This window comes from Cervus elaphus, chromosome 20 (genome assembly GCF_910594005.1).
Source record: "Cervus elaphus chromosome 20, mCerEla1.1, whole genome shotgun sequence".
NCBI classification, from domain to species: domain Eukaryota; kingdom Metazoa; phylum Chordata; class Mammalia; order Artiodactyla; family Cervidae; genus Cervus; species Cervus elaphus.
In genome coordinates this window covers 81,646,960-81,661,710 of record NC_057834.1, presented here as the reverse complement: position 1 = coordinate 81,661,710, position 14,751 = coordinate 81,646,960, and the positions used below count along the sequence as shown (strand labels likewise).

The window sequence follows — 14,751 nt, the reverse complement described above, 5'->3', positions numbered from 1 at the left end:
CTTGTATTTTCTAAGTATTTTGATCTTTTATATTCATTTTTTCCCCTTTGGAGACTTGAGTTTCATTCAAGTGACTCAGACAACATGAGTGTTATAAGGAATCAGAAAGCAGAAAAATTATTTGCATCAATTTGGTGAACCTAAAGACACAAAATTGCAGGTTTAAAATTTATTGAAAAAAGTATAAAACAGATTCCCAGAGTAAATTTTTAAAAATCTATCCCTAAGCAAACAATTTCCACTTCAAATTATACATATTTTTAAAACTGTCACTGATTTGTAAGTATATATTTTAATATCATTTATTATCATTTAAAATTTTAGCATAATAAAATTCTGAAAGCAATTGTTCCCAACTATAGGTGTTAAACTTCTTACAGGGGAATATTTGACATGGTAAGTTGACTTGCTTCTTACCTTTCTGTTGTTGTACACAGAAGATATACATAGGTAAGTATTTTTCAATTTCAAACAATCAAAGCATTTCTTTGTTCTTTATCTGTTTTTGAGAATACTAATAACTAAAATATATAAGAACATGAAAGAAGGTCTAAATTTTTTAATCTCTTCCAGAAACTAGATAGATTTAAACAGACCATTTTTCTAAATCTTCATAGTTTAACAAGATGTTCATCTCTGGTCACAAGTTTGGTTTTAAGGCTTTCCACATTTCTTCAGTTTGCTGTTTTGCTATAGCATCTCCAGAATAGTCAAGGCAGTTTGCATGCCACATGCCAATGCCAAGTAAGCCATGTTTTTGTACATATGATGCCTTTAGAGAGATGCTCTGAGGGTCATCATACCACACTTGATGGAAATGGCCAGCCTGATCCTGTACAAATAAATTAAAGTGTAACTTGAAAATAGTCCGCACAAAAAGAGGAAAAAGTGTTTCTTAAGTCCAATGATTCAAATAGGGTACAACTGAAACAATAAAACTTTCAGGACACGCATAATACAGTCCAACGTTCTATATGTGATACTTTCTAGATATCATTGTCTGTAGCACTTTTACAACAATAGAGATTACACAAATGAACCTCCCAATATATCTTATTTAAAATCCTCCTCATGCCCTAAAATTCCTTCCTTGCTCTGATTTGGTGATTATCAACCAAGATGTGCTGTTCACATCTGAATCACTTATGAGGACTTTTAAAAACAGATTCCTAGGACCCACACCATATGAAACCTATTGAATCAAAATCTTCCAAGGGGTAACGATAACCCTATATGCAAAACAGAAAAAGAGACACAGAAATACAGAACAGACTTTTGAACTCTGTGGGAGAATGTGAGGGTGGGATATTTCAAAAGAACAGCATGTATATATACTATCTATGGTGAAACAGATCACCAGCCCAGGTGGGATGCATGAGACAAGTGCTCCGGCCTGGTGCACTGGGAAGACCCAGAGGAATCGGGTGGAGAGGGAGGTGGGAGCGGGGATCGGGATGGGGAATACGTGTAAAATCCATGGCTGATTCATATCAATGTATGACAAAACCCACTGAAATGTTGTGAAGTAATTAGCCTCCAACTAAAAAAAAAAAAAAAAAAATCTTCCAAGGCTAGTGCTGCAACATATATTTGTTTCTTTGTGTTATGTTTTAATGTTCCATTAGGTGATTCTGATATGTAGTCAAGATTAAGGAGGATCACTGCTTTTGCCCTCTAAAACCAACTTATACACTTTTTTTTTTTTTTTGCGTTCACTTACAGTTCCTGGGAAGGTACCTAGTTAGAAGCTCAACAGGTGACTTTGTTTATGACGGAACAGTCAGTTCAAAAGGTAATGACAATGGATGAAGAAAATATCTCCTTTTCTAGGTCTTACAGAATTGAGTCTAAGAGCCTGTGGGTCTGGACCCCATGGGTGACTTAGGCATACACCTGATTAAGAACCACAAGCTAGAAACTGGTCTTAGGCTTACTTTCCACCCTGAAAAGTCCTTTTCCCCACCACCACTTGCCTCTATCTAGCACTAACCACAGTCTCTTTTAGAAGGTATATAAGCTATGGATAAAGGATAAAAGAAAGAGGAAAGGAGCAGAATTAGGCAAAAGGGCAAAGGAAGGGGAAAAGATAGGAAGTAAAAAATAGAACGATCTGTGATTTAAAATAATTTACTGATTTTTATATACATCTAGGGAACTCTTTAAAGGAAATTCTCAGTGAATATCAGTAATATTTTTATTTATGCTAGCACCATGAGAATTAGAATCATCTCCTAAGATGACTGCTTTAAAGGGTAGTAGTCACTTGGTAAATGAATAAGCCGTGGATATATAAGTATAGCAGATTCATTACATATAAGCGTATCTTATACTATATCTTATATCCCATTATTTAAAATGTTTAGAACTAGAAAAAGACATACATGCTCTAGTATCAATTGTGATTCAATATTAAAAGGCAACTTGCAAACCTTGTCCCTAAATATAGAAAGATTTATTTTTTTAGAGGCAGGGGCAAAGACATATTGCCCCGAAGACATATCCCTTCGAATTTTGTCATCATTCTATTGGGTTAGCCAAAAAGTTCGTTTAGCTTTTTCCATACCAGCTTACAAAATCGGAATGAAGTTTCTGGCCAACCGAATAGAACTTTGAGTCTTTTTGATACATTAAAAGTTTCAAATACCTCAAATAGTGAAGGATCAAAGGATGAAAAACTGGATATATGTAAGAATGACATATGCCTGGTTAAGAGTATATGCCTCCAAGAATATTGACTGCAAGGTGAAGCTGCCATTGCTGAGACAGCATTAGAAAGCACAATGATTCTCTTCAGTTAAAACATAAACTTGATTTGGGTTGCTATGGAATTTTACAGAGAATGAAGGAGAACAAATTGGTTATAGCTAGATGGTTGTCTGAAGTGCCATTAAATGAATGGTTTTCAAGGCTCATCAAGATGTTTCCTCAGTTCTAAAATCTTAAAGAATATGTCTTATTATGCATTAAGGAAAAAAATAAGGAATTACAAAAAAAAAAAAAACAGTACATCATAGGGTAAACTATTTTAAAATATGTATTTCCAAACTATATATAATTGGTTAAATAAGCCATTTACCAAACTGATGTCCATGAAAAACTGTTCCCCTGCAAGTTTCTAAGGGTGTTGGGAAACAGGGTTCTATGTTAAACAATTAAATGACTTTATGTACTATGCTGCTGCTGCTAAGTCGCTTCAGTCATGTCCTACTCTGTGCGACCCCATAGACGGCAGCCCACCAGGCTCCCCCGTCCCTAGGATTCTCCAGGCAAGAATACTGGAGTGGGTTGCCATTTCCTTCTCCAATGCATGAAAGTGAAAAGTGAAAGTGAAGTCTCTCAGTCGTGTCCGACTCTTCACAACCCCATGGACTGCAGCCTACCAGGCTCCTCCATCCATGGGATTTTCCAGGCAAGAGTACTGGAGTGGAGTGCCATTGCCTTCTCTGTTATGTACTACAGTACATCTCAAATCCTTGAATATTATGTCATACATTATAAATCTTCAAGAGAGACTTATAGTATGTAGTGTTTACCAGATATATTTGGCTATGGCATGTGTGTGTATGTGGGTCTTTTTAGTGAATTCTTTTAGAATTTAACCTTTAAAATTTAAAATTATACAATTTTGAAGGTTACTTTCCAATGCTGGCTATATTCCTTGTCCTGTACAATACATCCTTGAGCCTATCTTATACCCAACAATTTGTTCCTCCCACTTGCCCACCTCCTATATTGCCCCCTCACTGCACTTCCCACTAGTAACCACTCGAGTGTATGTATGCGTGTGTGTGTGTGTGTGTGTGTGTGCATTATTAACAGTTCCCAGAACACAATTCTATAAATACTATTTGGTAAAGAGGATCACAATATACCCGAGTTTAATTAATAAGTTTATACTTTACATTCTAGATTCTAAAGTTTAAAGAGCTCTATCCTAAAACTTTCTACATAAATAATATACAGGCATGTACATGTACATCAATTATAATTTATTAAATATGTATATATGTACTCATTTTTTGTAAATGGGTATCAGACTATCAGAAAAATATATATACATTCTTGCTGGAATTAACATTCATCGTATCATTTTAGGGTTCCTTTAATAGTTAACATAATCTAAGGCAAATTCAAAGATAGTTTGTATTTAAAATTTTTTGAGGTGTGAAAAAGTTTTTATTATGCTAAAGGTAAACTATGGATAATATAACTTTTTTTTATCCCTTCAGTATGGCAATTCCTGTTTATCAAAAACTACCTAACAATTATTAGTCATTTACTCTGTTTCTTCAAGTTTCTGTTTGTAATATTTTTCAGTCTCTAATTTTTAATATTGTTTATAATTTATTTAATATCACAGTTTGAACTGTGGGATAAATTTGGAATGATACAATTTTCCATTGTAAAGTACATGATGATGCATCTCCTAGCCTCAGTCTCATTCCTTCCAATATAACAGCCTCATAAGAATCATGCGGCTGCTTTGAAATGGAGATTTTCAGAGCAAATAACCTATTTAGGTCCAAAGTCCTTTCAAAAGCCACAGACATCATTTACAATTGTCAACTCCTAAGAAAATTGTTTGTGATATACATGTTTTTATTATATCATCTAAAATGACAAGTGGCCCATGCAGAGCAGTTCCACTATTAGCGTAACTTGAATTGCTCACAAGGGAAGTCAAGTTCCTGATTACACAGACTCAAAGACAAGTCTACTCATGTAAACAGCAGTCTGTATGTTGTATCCTATAAGAAAACTGATAGAAAAAAATCTTACTATCAAACATGTAATTATGAAAACATGCAATTATGAAAACTAATAAAGATTTGTAACTTGTGGATAGTCTTACTTTATAGTGATAATAAGGAGACTGCTGATTTTTATCCCACAGCCTTCCAGAAGCAGAACTATTTACTTGCTTCATAATTATTTGATAAGCCACTTGATGATGTACAGCATTGCTACAAGGGTATTTTGCAGTGGTACAAACATGATCCTATAAACACAAAAATGTTCATGTCGCAGATTATCAATTAAGCAAATCTTCAGAGTCAAATCCAAAATTATAAAAATTAGACATGAAATATAAACTATAAATAGATAATCTGACTATACAAATTAAAGTTAAATTTTAATATTAAATAGAAATATAGTAACATTCACACACTTGCATGGGATTTAATTATTTACTTAGTCTCAAACTACATTAAAGAAGTTCTCCATGAAGTATATGTATTCTATAGAGAGAAGTTTCTAAACTCTAACTAACATAAAGTTTATATAGAGGAAACAAAACAAGTTCTAAAAAATATAATAGAAAGAGAAAAAAATTACATAAGAAATGATCTGTTCTTACCAGTGATAGATTTTGGCAGGTATAATCATAACCATACCAGGGAACACCCATTACAAGTTTCTTAGGGTTAATTCCAATCTTGATGAAGTCATCATATCCTGATCAAATAGGAACAGAAAAAGCATATTATTTTTCTCTTCATATATCTACTAATGTGTTCATACAAGCTATGTAACCACTCAGAATCCAAGTCTGTAAAAACAGGTACATTTATGCAAGACACTACAGTGTTTCTCTAATATACTATAGAAGTCATCCCTTAAAATCTATAAATTTTGTATCACTTTCTAAGTCATTTGTTTTATAAAATATTTATTTATTTGGCTGCACTGAGTCTTCATTGCAGTATGCAGGATCATTAGTTGTGGCATACAGAATCTTTTATTTTCGACATGCAGCTCTTTTAGTTGCAGCATGTAAATGAATAGAAAACATTTGAAACAAAATCAAATTGAAGCAAAAAATTCACAAAACTTAAGAACAATGGCACATTTCAGGAAAGCACGTTAATTGTGTCTATTAACTACTAAGGCACAGATTTGATATCCTAGATTCTAAAGCTTTAAAAAAGTTGTATAAGTCAAACTTTCTGGTTGCTGCTGCTAAGTCACGTCAGTCGTGTCCTACTCTGTGCGACCCCATAGACAGCAGCCCACCAGGCTCCCCCATCCCTGGAATTCTCCAGGCAAGAATGCTGGAGTGGGTTGCCATTTCCTTCTCCAATGCATGAAAGTGAAAAGTGAAAGTGAAGTCGCTCAGTCGTGTCCGACTCTTAGCGACCCCATGGACCGCAGCCTACCAGGCTCCTCTATCCACAGGATTTTCCAGGCAAGAGTACTGGAGTGGGGTGCCATTGCCTTCTCCAAAACTTTCTGGCAGGGGTCTCAAAACTACTTCTTGAATGCACAAGTGTTTCACATTTTATCAGTACCCTAAAGGAGATCAGTCCTGGGTGTTCACTGGAAGCACTGATGTTGAAGCTGAAACTCCAATACTTTGGCCATCTGATGCAAAGAGCTGACTCATTTGAAAAGACTCTGATGCTGGGAAAGATTGAGGGCAGGAGGAGAAGGGGACGACAGAGGATGAGATGGATGGATGGCATTACTGACTCAATGGACATGGGTTTGGGTAGACTCCAGCAGTTGGTGATGGACAGGGAGGCCTGGTGTGCTGCGGTTCATGGGGTCGCAAAGAGTCGGACACGACTGAGCAACTGAACTGAACTATAAACATGAATTACAGCTACCCTATATTACTCGGTAGCAGATAATCTATAGATAGGAAACAGAAAAAAATGAATAAATCCATGGTCCTATCAATTCCTTTCTTGCCCATGCTGCAAAATATGTTTTCCCACAAAGACATGTTCCAAGATTAGCTAGGATGAGTTGAGTAATTTGCTGTTTTTCAGAGTCTTTAAAGTTACCATGTACTGTTCAATATCCAAGAGAAGGATGGAGTATGCATCATTTCCCAAACATACTTGATAATGAATGTTTTATTGATATACATAATTATCTCTTTCATAAACACAGCTTGCAAACACTGGATTAAATAATTATTTTGTATTATAACACATTTTTTTCAAATTTTAAATAGGATATGCTTATGATCAAACTAGTCTATTCAGAAAATTTGTTGTTGGTTAGTCACTAAGTCATGTCTGACTCTTTGTGACCCCACTGACTATAGCCCTCCTGGCTCCTCTGTCCATGAGATTTCCCAGGAAAGAATACTGTAGTGGGTTGCCATTTCCTTCTCCAGGGGATCTTCCTGACCCAGGGATTGAACTAGGGCGTCCTGCATTGGCAGGTGGATTCTTTACCACTGAGCCACCTGGGAAACCCATCCAGACAATTAGGACATGATAAAATTAGGTCAGGTTCTATGATTTTACCTCTATATGAAAAATAAAGGAATTTTTATTTATTATTTAATAGTTAAATCAGTGCCAACTATGCCAGAAAATCTCACTTAAGTCGAAAGTTAACAAGCAATCTTTTATTCAATTGGTTTATGGTATACAAACCAACGCAAACTTCAGAAAGGATAATACAAAAGTCCATGTCATATGAATGAGATACCAGAAGTACTCTTAATAGGAATCTAGTTGTCAGTGTAGCATGGGTACTAAAAGTAAATGCCAAATAAGGTAAAACCAATCCTATCAATCATGTACAACAGTTACATTATAGCTACCTTTGCTATTATTTAACTTTGGTTATTTCAACAAAAAAAATTCTGTCAAATTCTAAATAAGCAAATATCTTCTTTAGGTAACTTTCTGAAAAGAGTTGTGACTTGAAGTTAGAACACCTGCTTGAATCCCAACCATATACTACCTAATAGCCATGCTATCATGAGATCTTAACACCCTTCACCTCATCTATAATGGAGGGTTAATTTATTACGTCTATCTGACAAGACTTTCAGAAGAAGTAATTGAAAATGTTAAAACTTTTTGTAAAATTTAAAGCTCTCAAATTAAGAGGTTTCTATGTTTTAAGAAAGTGTTACAAATGGAAAACATAAAAATGACTTAGAAATACTAAAACATACTATAATGTTTGAGGTTATAGAATTACTATTACTGATAAATGATCACTTTGTGATTTCTTACCAGTTAATGTCTGAATATAGGGAGAATTGGCTCCTGCAATACATCGTGACCAGGCCAGACTTCGTTCGTCGTAAGACATCACAAAGAGAAAGTCACAGGCATCTGCAATTCCGGTATAGTTATAGCACCTTGCACCTACGCAGTTTGGACCCCAAGGTACATCAAACGTTACCTATAGAAAAACCATTTTATGTGACATGATCAAATAAGCATATTACAGCAGATGTTTTGTTGATTATATTTTCTCTTGACTCATATTATCCCCTAAAAAGAACCACTTAGGTGTATGAACATACAGTTTGACATGTATGGTATGAGAACAATTCTAAGAAATGTATTTTTTGCCTGCATGGACTGACCCAGACATGTGTTTTTGACAATGTCTTGGACATATATATATAGATAATGGACATATATTTGGACCTGGACATATTTGGACTTATACAATGACCAGGAGCGGGCACTGTAGAAGAGGAATTTTAAACTCAAATGCCTTCAGACTCCAACTCAACTGATTAAAGAAAATTCATGTAATCACAGTAGGGTATGGTAGGGTCTATAAGCAACTAGAGAGTAAAAACACACAGAAAGAATTCAAATTAAAAAATTATTAAAAATATCGTGCAAGCTACATAGGTCATCTCTTGGCACAAGCTGACTGGACTGTGTTGGGAGTTTGAGCTCCTGATTTACAACTATGCGACCTGGTAGGTTTAGTCCAATATTATAGTTAAAGAGTAGTGGTATTTTATGGCTACTAGTATATATTAATCAACTCAAAATGTTATACAAGTCACTTAAAGGTTGATTTTATGGAAATATTCAAATAAAACTTGAGTGATAAATTATCTTTTATTTTGAATATGAGCCAGTCCTCAGTAAGGATGAGCCTCTTAAGATTTATTGCTTTAATTGAGTATTATATATGCCTGAAAATGTTCTAAAGCTTCATTAAAAGTTTTCTGCTTAAGTAGGCTCTCAATAAATATACTGATTAATATTACAAAAAGTTGAGGTATTTTAGTTAAATTTTTACACTTTGGCCAGTTTATTCTACTTAACTCTTCTTAGGACTTTCTCAAAATTCTCTCTATAACTCTCTCATTATTAATACTAAAGAAAGCTCTGCTTTGTTAAGTACAGGCTTTCCCCAAATCTCTCCAGCAAAATAGGTTATAAAGTGAAATTTTTACATATTGGACTTCATTTTTTCACTCTCTCCTCTACAAAATGGAAGTATAATAAGGTGATAGAGAAAGTGACTGCCTCTAAGCTGGTAAATTGAAAATTCATTTTTGCAAGTCCTTGCCTCTCTTCTGAGCAGTGAGAATATTTTCACTGGTTTTCCTGTCATGGTTAATCTCATATTTTTTAAGCAGGTAGTGTTAGTATATTAGAAAAGAAACCAAAAGACTGATTCTTATCTTGGCTCTCATATAACTAGATTATTTCATTTTAAATATGTGGTCTGTTTTCCAACTATAACAGTGGAAGTGTAGAAAGAATTCTTCAAGAGCCCTTCTAGTTCTTTAACTCTGTGAGGACAAATTCTATAATCCTAAATTATTATCTTTTCCCCAAAATTCATTTCTCCTTCTAGGGGCTCATTTGTTTTGTTTCGTTTTGTTTTTTTTTTCTGCTCACCAGTTTAAGAACTTTGGGGATTTTTCTGACTCTCTTTCTCTCTCATCCTATAACTAATCTCACATTTTCTTTTGGGTAGCCTCTCACAATTGTTCTGCCCCTTCATTTGTCCACTAATTCAATGAACACTTTCTGAGTATTAGGGTTATGTTGCTGCTGCTGCTAAGTCGCTTCAGTCGTGTCTGATTCTGTGCAACCTCAGAGACGGAGGCCCACCAGGCTCCCCTGTCCCTGGGATTCTCCAGGCAAGAATGCTGGAGTGGGTTGCCATTTCCTTCTCCAATGCTTGAAAGTGAAAAGTGAAAGTGAAGTCACTCAGTTGTGTTCGACTCTTAGCGACCCCATGGACTGCACCCTACCAGGCTCCACCGTCCATGGGATTTTCCAGGCAAGAGTACTGGAGTGGGGTGCCATTGACTTCTCCGGTTAGGGTTATGCCATCATCCCTACTCAAACCATAAATTCTAAGTTATTGGATTACTGGGTTAGTCCTCATAAGTCTCCTCTCGACAATTTTACATACTACCATAAATAATCTTCCCCAGATACTTTCTACACACTTTACCCATTACATATAGAATCAAATGCATACTCTTCAGTGTGACATCCTGGATGTTCAGTGTGACAATCTGGCTCAGCTTGGCAACCGTACTTTCCACTGACTTACCTAATATGAACTTGACATAGTAGCCCAAATTGTTCTACTTGCCCATGAAAATAGACACTCATACTGCAAAGTCTTTGCTCAATCTCTTTCTCTTTGTTCTTTCACTATAGTTTAATCAGAACTAACAAATAAGATCCCATGCATTAATTCTACCCTATTAACAAAGCAATCTAGAGAATGAAGGAAAAGTTTCTAAGGCTAAAATTTATGAGAAGAGTACGATGACCTGCATACCAGGTATTTGCTATTCTTGATCTAAATTGTACTTGTCTGAAAAACTGAATTCCACACTGACAAACCTTCCCTACTTGCATACAGTCACACAGATATCAATTTTTATGTTGTCTATTATTTTTCTAGTGCTTCTCAAATTCATGTTGACCAACTATACCAGAATCACTTATCACTCTTGATAAAAATACAGTTCCTAGAATTAGGGTTTGAGTCTCAATGGGCCATAGGTACTTTGCAAAGTAATTCAGAGTCTATGGAGCAAGTGAGACACTTCTCCAGAACTATCTCTACTCTTAGGCAAAAGCTATTTCTGTCCTGAACTGATGAAAGCAGGGCCTGGCCAACTGAGTCCTTCCTCTGCCTATCTACTATATCTAACCATGCTGAAAGGCAAGCAGGTGGGGCAGTTTCAGTGTTGTAGCCTTATGTGAATAAACAACAGGTCTGGCACCTTAAAATTTTATAAAACTCTTCTAGTTAAGAACCTCAGAAGTTCCAGAAAACTTTTTAGGATGTGCTGAAACTCTTCCTACTCAGTAAAACTGAGATTCTACCTTAATGAATTTTGAGAGGAAAAACAAGGGGTTTCCAAAAAACAGCAAATGAATTTTCACCTGTGATCCTTCAATTTCACGATGGAAAGAGTCTGTGGTTTCTTTGACTAAAGCAGTTAATGCATAGTATTCAGGTGATGAAGGAGCAACATCTTGTTCTATGTCTAGATTAATTCCATCCATATATTGTGCTTTGGCCAGCTTAATTTGTTGAGCTATCCAGGATGCTCTGAAAGTAGCATTAATGATATCCTTTACAGATACATCTCCTATGGAAGAAATATATATCTTTTGTACATACATGCTTTCCACATTTTAATAAAATTTATTTCACAAACCCATTCCAAAGAGATCCTAATGTCTTTAAAACATCTCATAATTTTTGAATACTCAGCCTCAAATTTAAGTTTTCCAAATGAAGAAATAATACATCAAAATCACAGAAAATCATGTCACCGATCTCCTAAATAACCATTATGAATAATTAGTAATATTCTCAGATTAAAAACAGAGATTGTGGGTATGGCTAGCTATGGGTCATCATGCTAATTAGGACTCAATATTTTGCCCAAAACCATATGGTGGTTTACTTGATGCTTTAAAAATATCTCTACCTGAAAAATGAATTAAACAGTAAGATTAATTTTAGGATGCTAAACATATAAACATGAAAATTTTTGGAAATTCGAGATAGCAGATGATGCAACTAAACTTACCAATTGGCTAGACACATCTGGTTAAAATTGTAACTTACCTTTTAACACTACTCTGGCTCCTTTCGCATGAGCATGGCACATAAGTTCTGGGTCATAATTTGAAAAAAGTACCACAGTTGTAATCTGTGACCAGTCATAATATTTCCAAGTTGTATGTCCAACATCAAATACAAAGACCTGCCAAAACAACAGGAGTAAGCACCCTCACTTAAACCAGGAAGAATACCATTCTGACCACCCCAAGAAACATTAATCATCGATCATATGCCAGGCACTGGTAGACACTGAGAGTACAAGAGTGAATTAGATATACGGGTCCCAATTAATTGGTGGCAGAGGAAATTAGCAGGGTCTGGAAAGCAGGGGAGGGTAAGCTAGGAAGAAATAGTGGCAAGTGCCTGGAGGCACAGAGAGCACAGTGTTATGTTCGGCTGACACCTAGAATTTGGAGGAAGGCAATAATGAAGAACCAGAGAGAGGTAGTCAGGGTTAAATCATGAAAGGACTTGAAGCCCTTTTGAGAAATTATCCCGAGGGAAAGGGTTTTAAGAAGAGAATGTGCATATTTTAGGTATGCATTTTAGAAAATTAAAGACCTATTTTTATCCCCCTTCTTGGGTACCAGGTATAGAAAAGCAGAGTAAGGAGCACCTTCGGTCTTTTACTGGACCACGACAGTGCTGAGAGTCTTTCAAACTCATCCTCATCCTCTTGGAAACCAATGGGTCTTGCTACTTAGGGAGTTAATTCCTTACAGGCATCCTTGTTTGTCTGGCCAGAGTACCTCAGGAGAGTCACAGCAGGCTAATGCAAGGGGCTTGGACTTGGATTCAGACCTGGGTTGGAATACTTAACTGTGAGACGTGGGAGGAGTTACTCAACCTCTCTGAGCCCAAATTTCCTCAAGGAAATCCGTGAACAGAAAGGTCCTCCGCGAGCGGTCAAAGTTAGCTTCGCCCCCACCCCCACCCCCACCCGCAGCACCTCTTTTTCCGGCTCCGTTCTTCTACTGTAAGTCCTTTTAGGGCCCTGTGAGGACCAGACCCGGAGGGTCAGGGGGGAGGGATGCCACTGACCTCGAAGTCGGGGCGGTGGGTGATGGGACGGCACAGAGCTGGGACCTGGCACGGGCAGTCAGACCTCGCCCCGTCGGGCAGCGCCAGCAGCAGCGGCAGCAGCAGCGGAGCGAGCCTGGCCGCCCGGCGGGGCAAGGGAACGAGCCGCCGGCTCCCCGCTAGCTGCAGCCGGGCCATACTAGCTGCTCATCAGGCAGCGGTACCTTCGGATTCCCAGCTGGGGCCACCTTTATGGAGGGGAGAGGGGAGGGGGGAGGCGGGGAGGGACGGGGCGGGGCTCCCGGTCTGGGCAGGTTGGGGTGGGGAGGCTGCGGTCTCCAAGCCGGGTGATCTGGGCTGTCGGAAGGAGGCACTGAAGTTTCCGAGCCTCCGGCGCCTTGCAGACCAACTTGGGCAAACTCCGGGAGATGTTGAGGGACAGGGAGGCCTGGCGTGCTGCAGTCCATGCGGTCGCAAAGAGTCGGAGACGACTAAGCGACTGAACAACAACAAGCGCCGCGTGAAGGAAATTAAAAAGCAAGTGGTCTGGGCAGGCTTTAGAAGCAGGAGAGGAGGTTTCTGACTGCCTTCTAACCCTGCCTGGGCTAGGTGTTTGCCTCCAACACACGAATTCGTATCAGCCAATCAAGCGACCGTGCTTTAGATAAGAGAGGGAGTGGATCTTCAATTTTCTCGGAGCCCATGGAGACCTCATCAGACCCCCCTGGTATCTGGAAAATCTTATGACTTAAAAGGTGAGGGGGGAGGGGAAAACAGCATTGCAAACATTAAAGTAAAACCAGAGCTGTATTTTTTGAGTGTAAACTGATGATGATTTGAGTTTGTGACCTGGGATTATGAGCGGAAGTCCCCAAAACTACAATCTGAAGTCTCATCCATGGGGTGGACCCACTGCCCAGGACTTTTTCCCAATTGAGACTCCAGATTGCTGTTAATAAGGGATTTCCTAGCACTGTTTAATCTGGAAGTTGGTCAACCCAATTTGGTGATGGATGTATTATTGTATTAGTTGCTAGTTTGTGTCCGACTCTTTCCAATACCATGAACTGTAGCCCACCAGGCTTCTCTGTCCATGGGATTTCCCAGGGGATGTGCTGTTAATTTTTCTGTTTCTCGTTTTTCATGACTGTATATTGAAATTGCATCAAATATTCTTCTATTAAATATGGAAAGTGTTCATTGTGTGTGATAAGTGGTTTCTTTTGTTAATGAATCCTTCAAAACTTACACAGACATAAAACTCTGGCAAAACACACACTGAGCCCAGGCAGCCAGGGCCTTGGTGGCTAGCAGAGCACTGGCTCAAGTGTATATCGCCTACCATTTTTGTGCCTCTCTTTGGCTCTGTGTCATAATTGTATGTATCTTCCTTGTGGAGTCTAAAACCGTTGGGAGCCCTCGAAGTGGAGAAGTAGGGTGCCTTGGAAGGGATGACTGTAGTACCTGGTGGGAATGGCCCAAAGGTTTTAAAGACATGGGTATCTGTTGAATTAAGATGGTGGTTTGGAATATGGACTCTAATTTTGCTTCCTTCCATGCTTAAACTCCAGTAAAAACCTGAACCCAAAAGGGCAGGGAGATAATGGCAACGTTTTGGAAGTTTGAAAGCACAAGTATGAGGCCTGGGTGCCCCAACTCCCAACAGTACAGAAACCTGAGAAACAGCCTAATTCATAGAATCTTCAGAAGTTCTCAGGGAAGCAATTTGGGTGTTGTTTCTGGGGCTCCAAAGAGCTCTGGTACCATAGTTCTTTATTCTCAGTGCAGAAAAGAATTCATCGAGAGGCAAAGTGACAGATAAGAAGTGATTTATTAGAATAAGATGCTTGTGATGTTTTCAAGTGGGTGGGCAAGGGGGTGCTATACTCCCAAGAACTT

At 37.9% G+C, this 14,751-nt stretch overlaps 2 protein-coding genes across 2 annotated transcripts in view; one reads left to right on the top strand and one right to left on the bottom strand.

Moving 5' to 3' along the window:
- Nucleotides 1–8,045, top strand: part of SPATA1 (spermatogenesis associated 1) — a 61,863-nt gene extending 53,818 nt beyond the window's left edge. The window contains 2 exon segments of the mRNA XM_043878017.1: nt 1,723–1,792; nt 7,986–8,045. The gene's annotated coding sequence lies outside the window, so the exon portion shown is untranslated.
- On the bottom strand, nt 155–13,095 carry CTBS (chitobiase). Its single transcript, XM_043878016.1, has 7 exons — nt 12,874–13,095; nt 11,836–11,974; nt 11,142–11,350; nt 7,983–8,154; nt 5,360–5,457; nt 4,853–4,999; nt 155–832 (listed from the first exon to the last, which is right to left on the bottom strand). Exons 1-7 carry the CDS (start codon nt 13,048–13,050, stop codon nt 641–643), a joined length of 1,134 nt encoding a protein of 377 aa, XP_043733951.1. The 5' UTR covers nt 13,051–13,095; the 3' UTR covers nt 155–640.
- Between the last annotated feature and the right edge of the window lie 1,656 nt (nt 13,096–14,751).

Bases quoted from the DNA above. Each gene is read 5' to 3' on its own strand.
- CTBS (XM_043878016.1), bottom strand. From the start codon at position 13,050: ATGGCCCGGCTGCAGCTAGCGGGGAGCCGGCGGCTCGTTCCCTTGCCC. The intron at 5,000-5,359 runs GTAAGAACAGAT...TTGTGTTTATAG, and splicing joins CCTGCCAAAATCTATCACTG to GATCATGTTTGTACCACTGC. The intron at 833-4,852 runs GTAAGACTATCC...TTATTTGTACAG, and splicing joins CTCCTTATTATCACTATAAA to GATCAGGCTGGCCATTTCCA.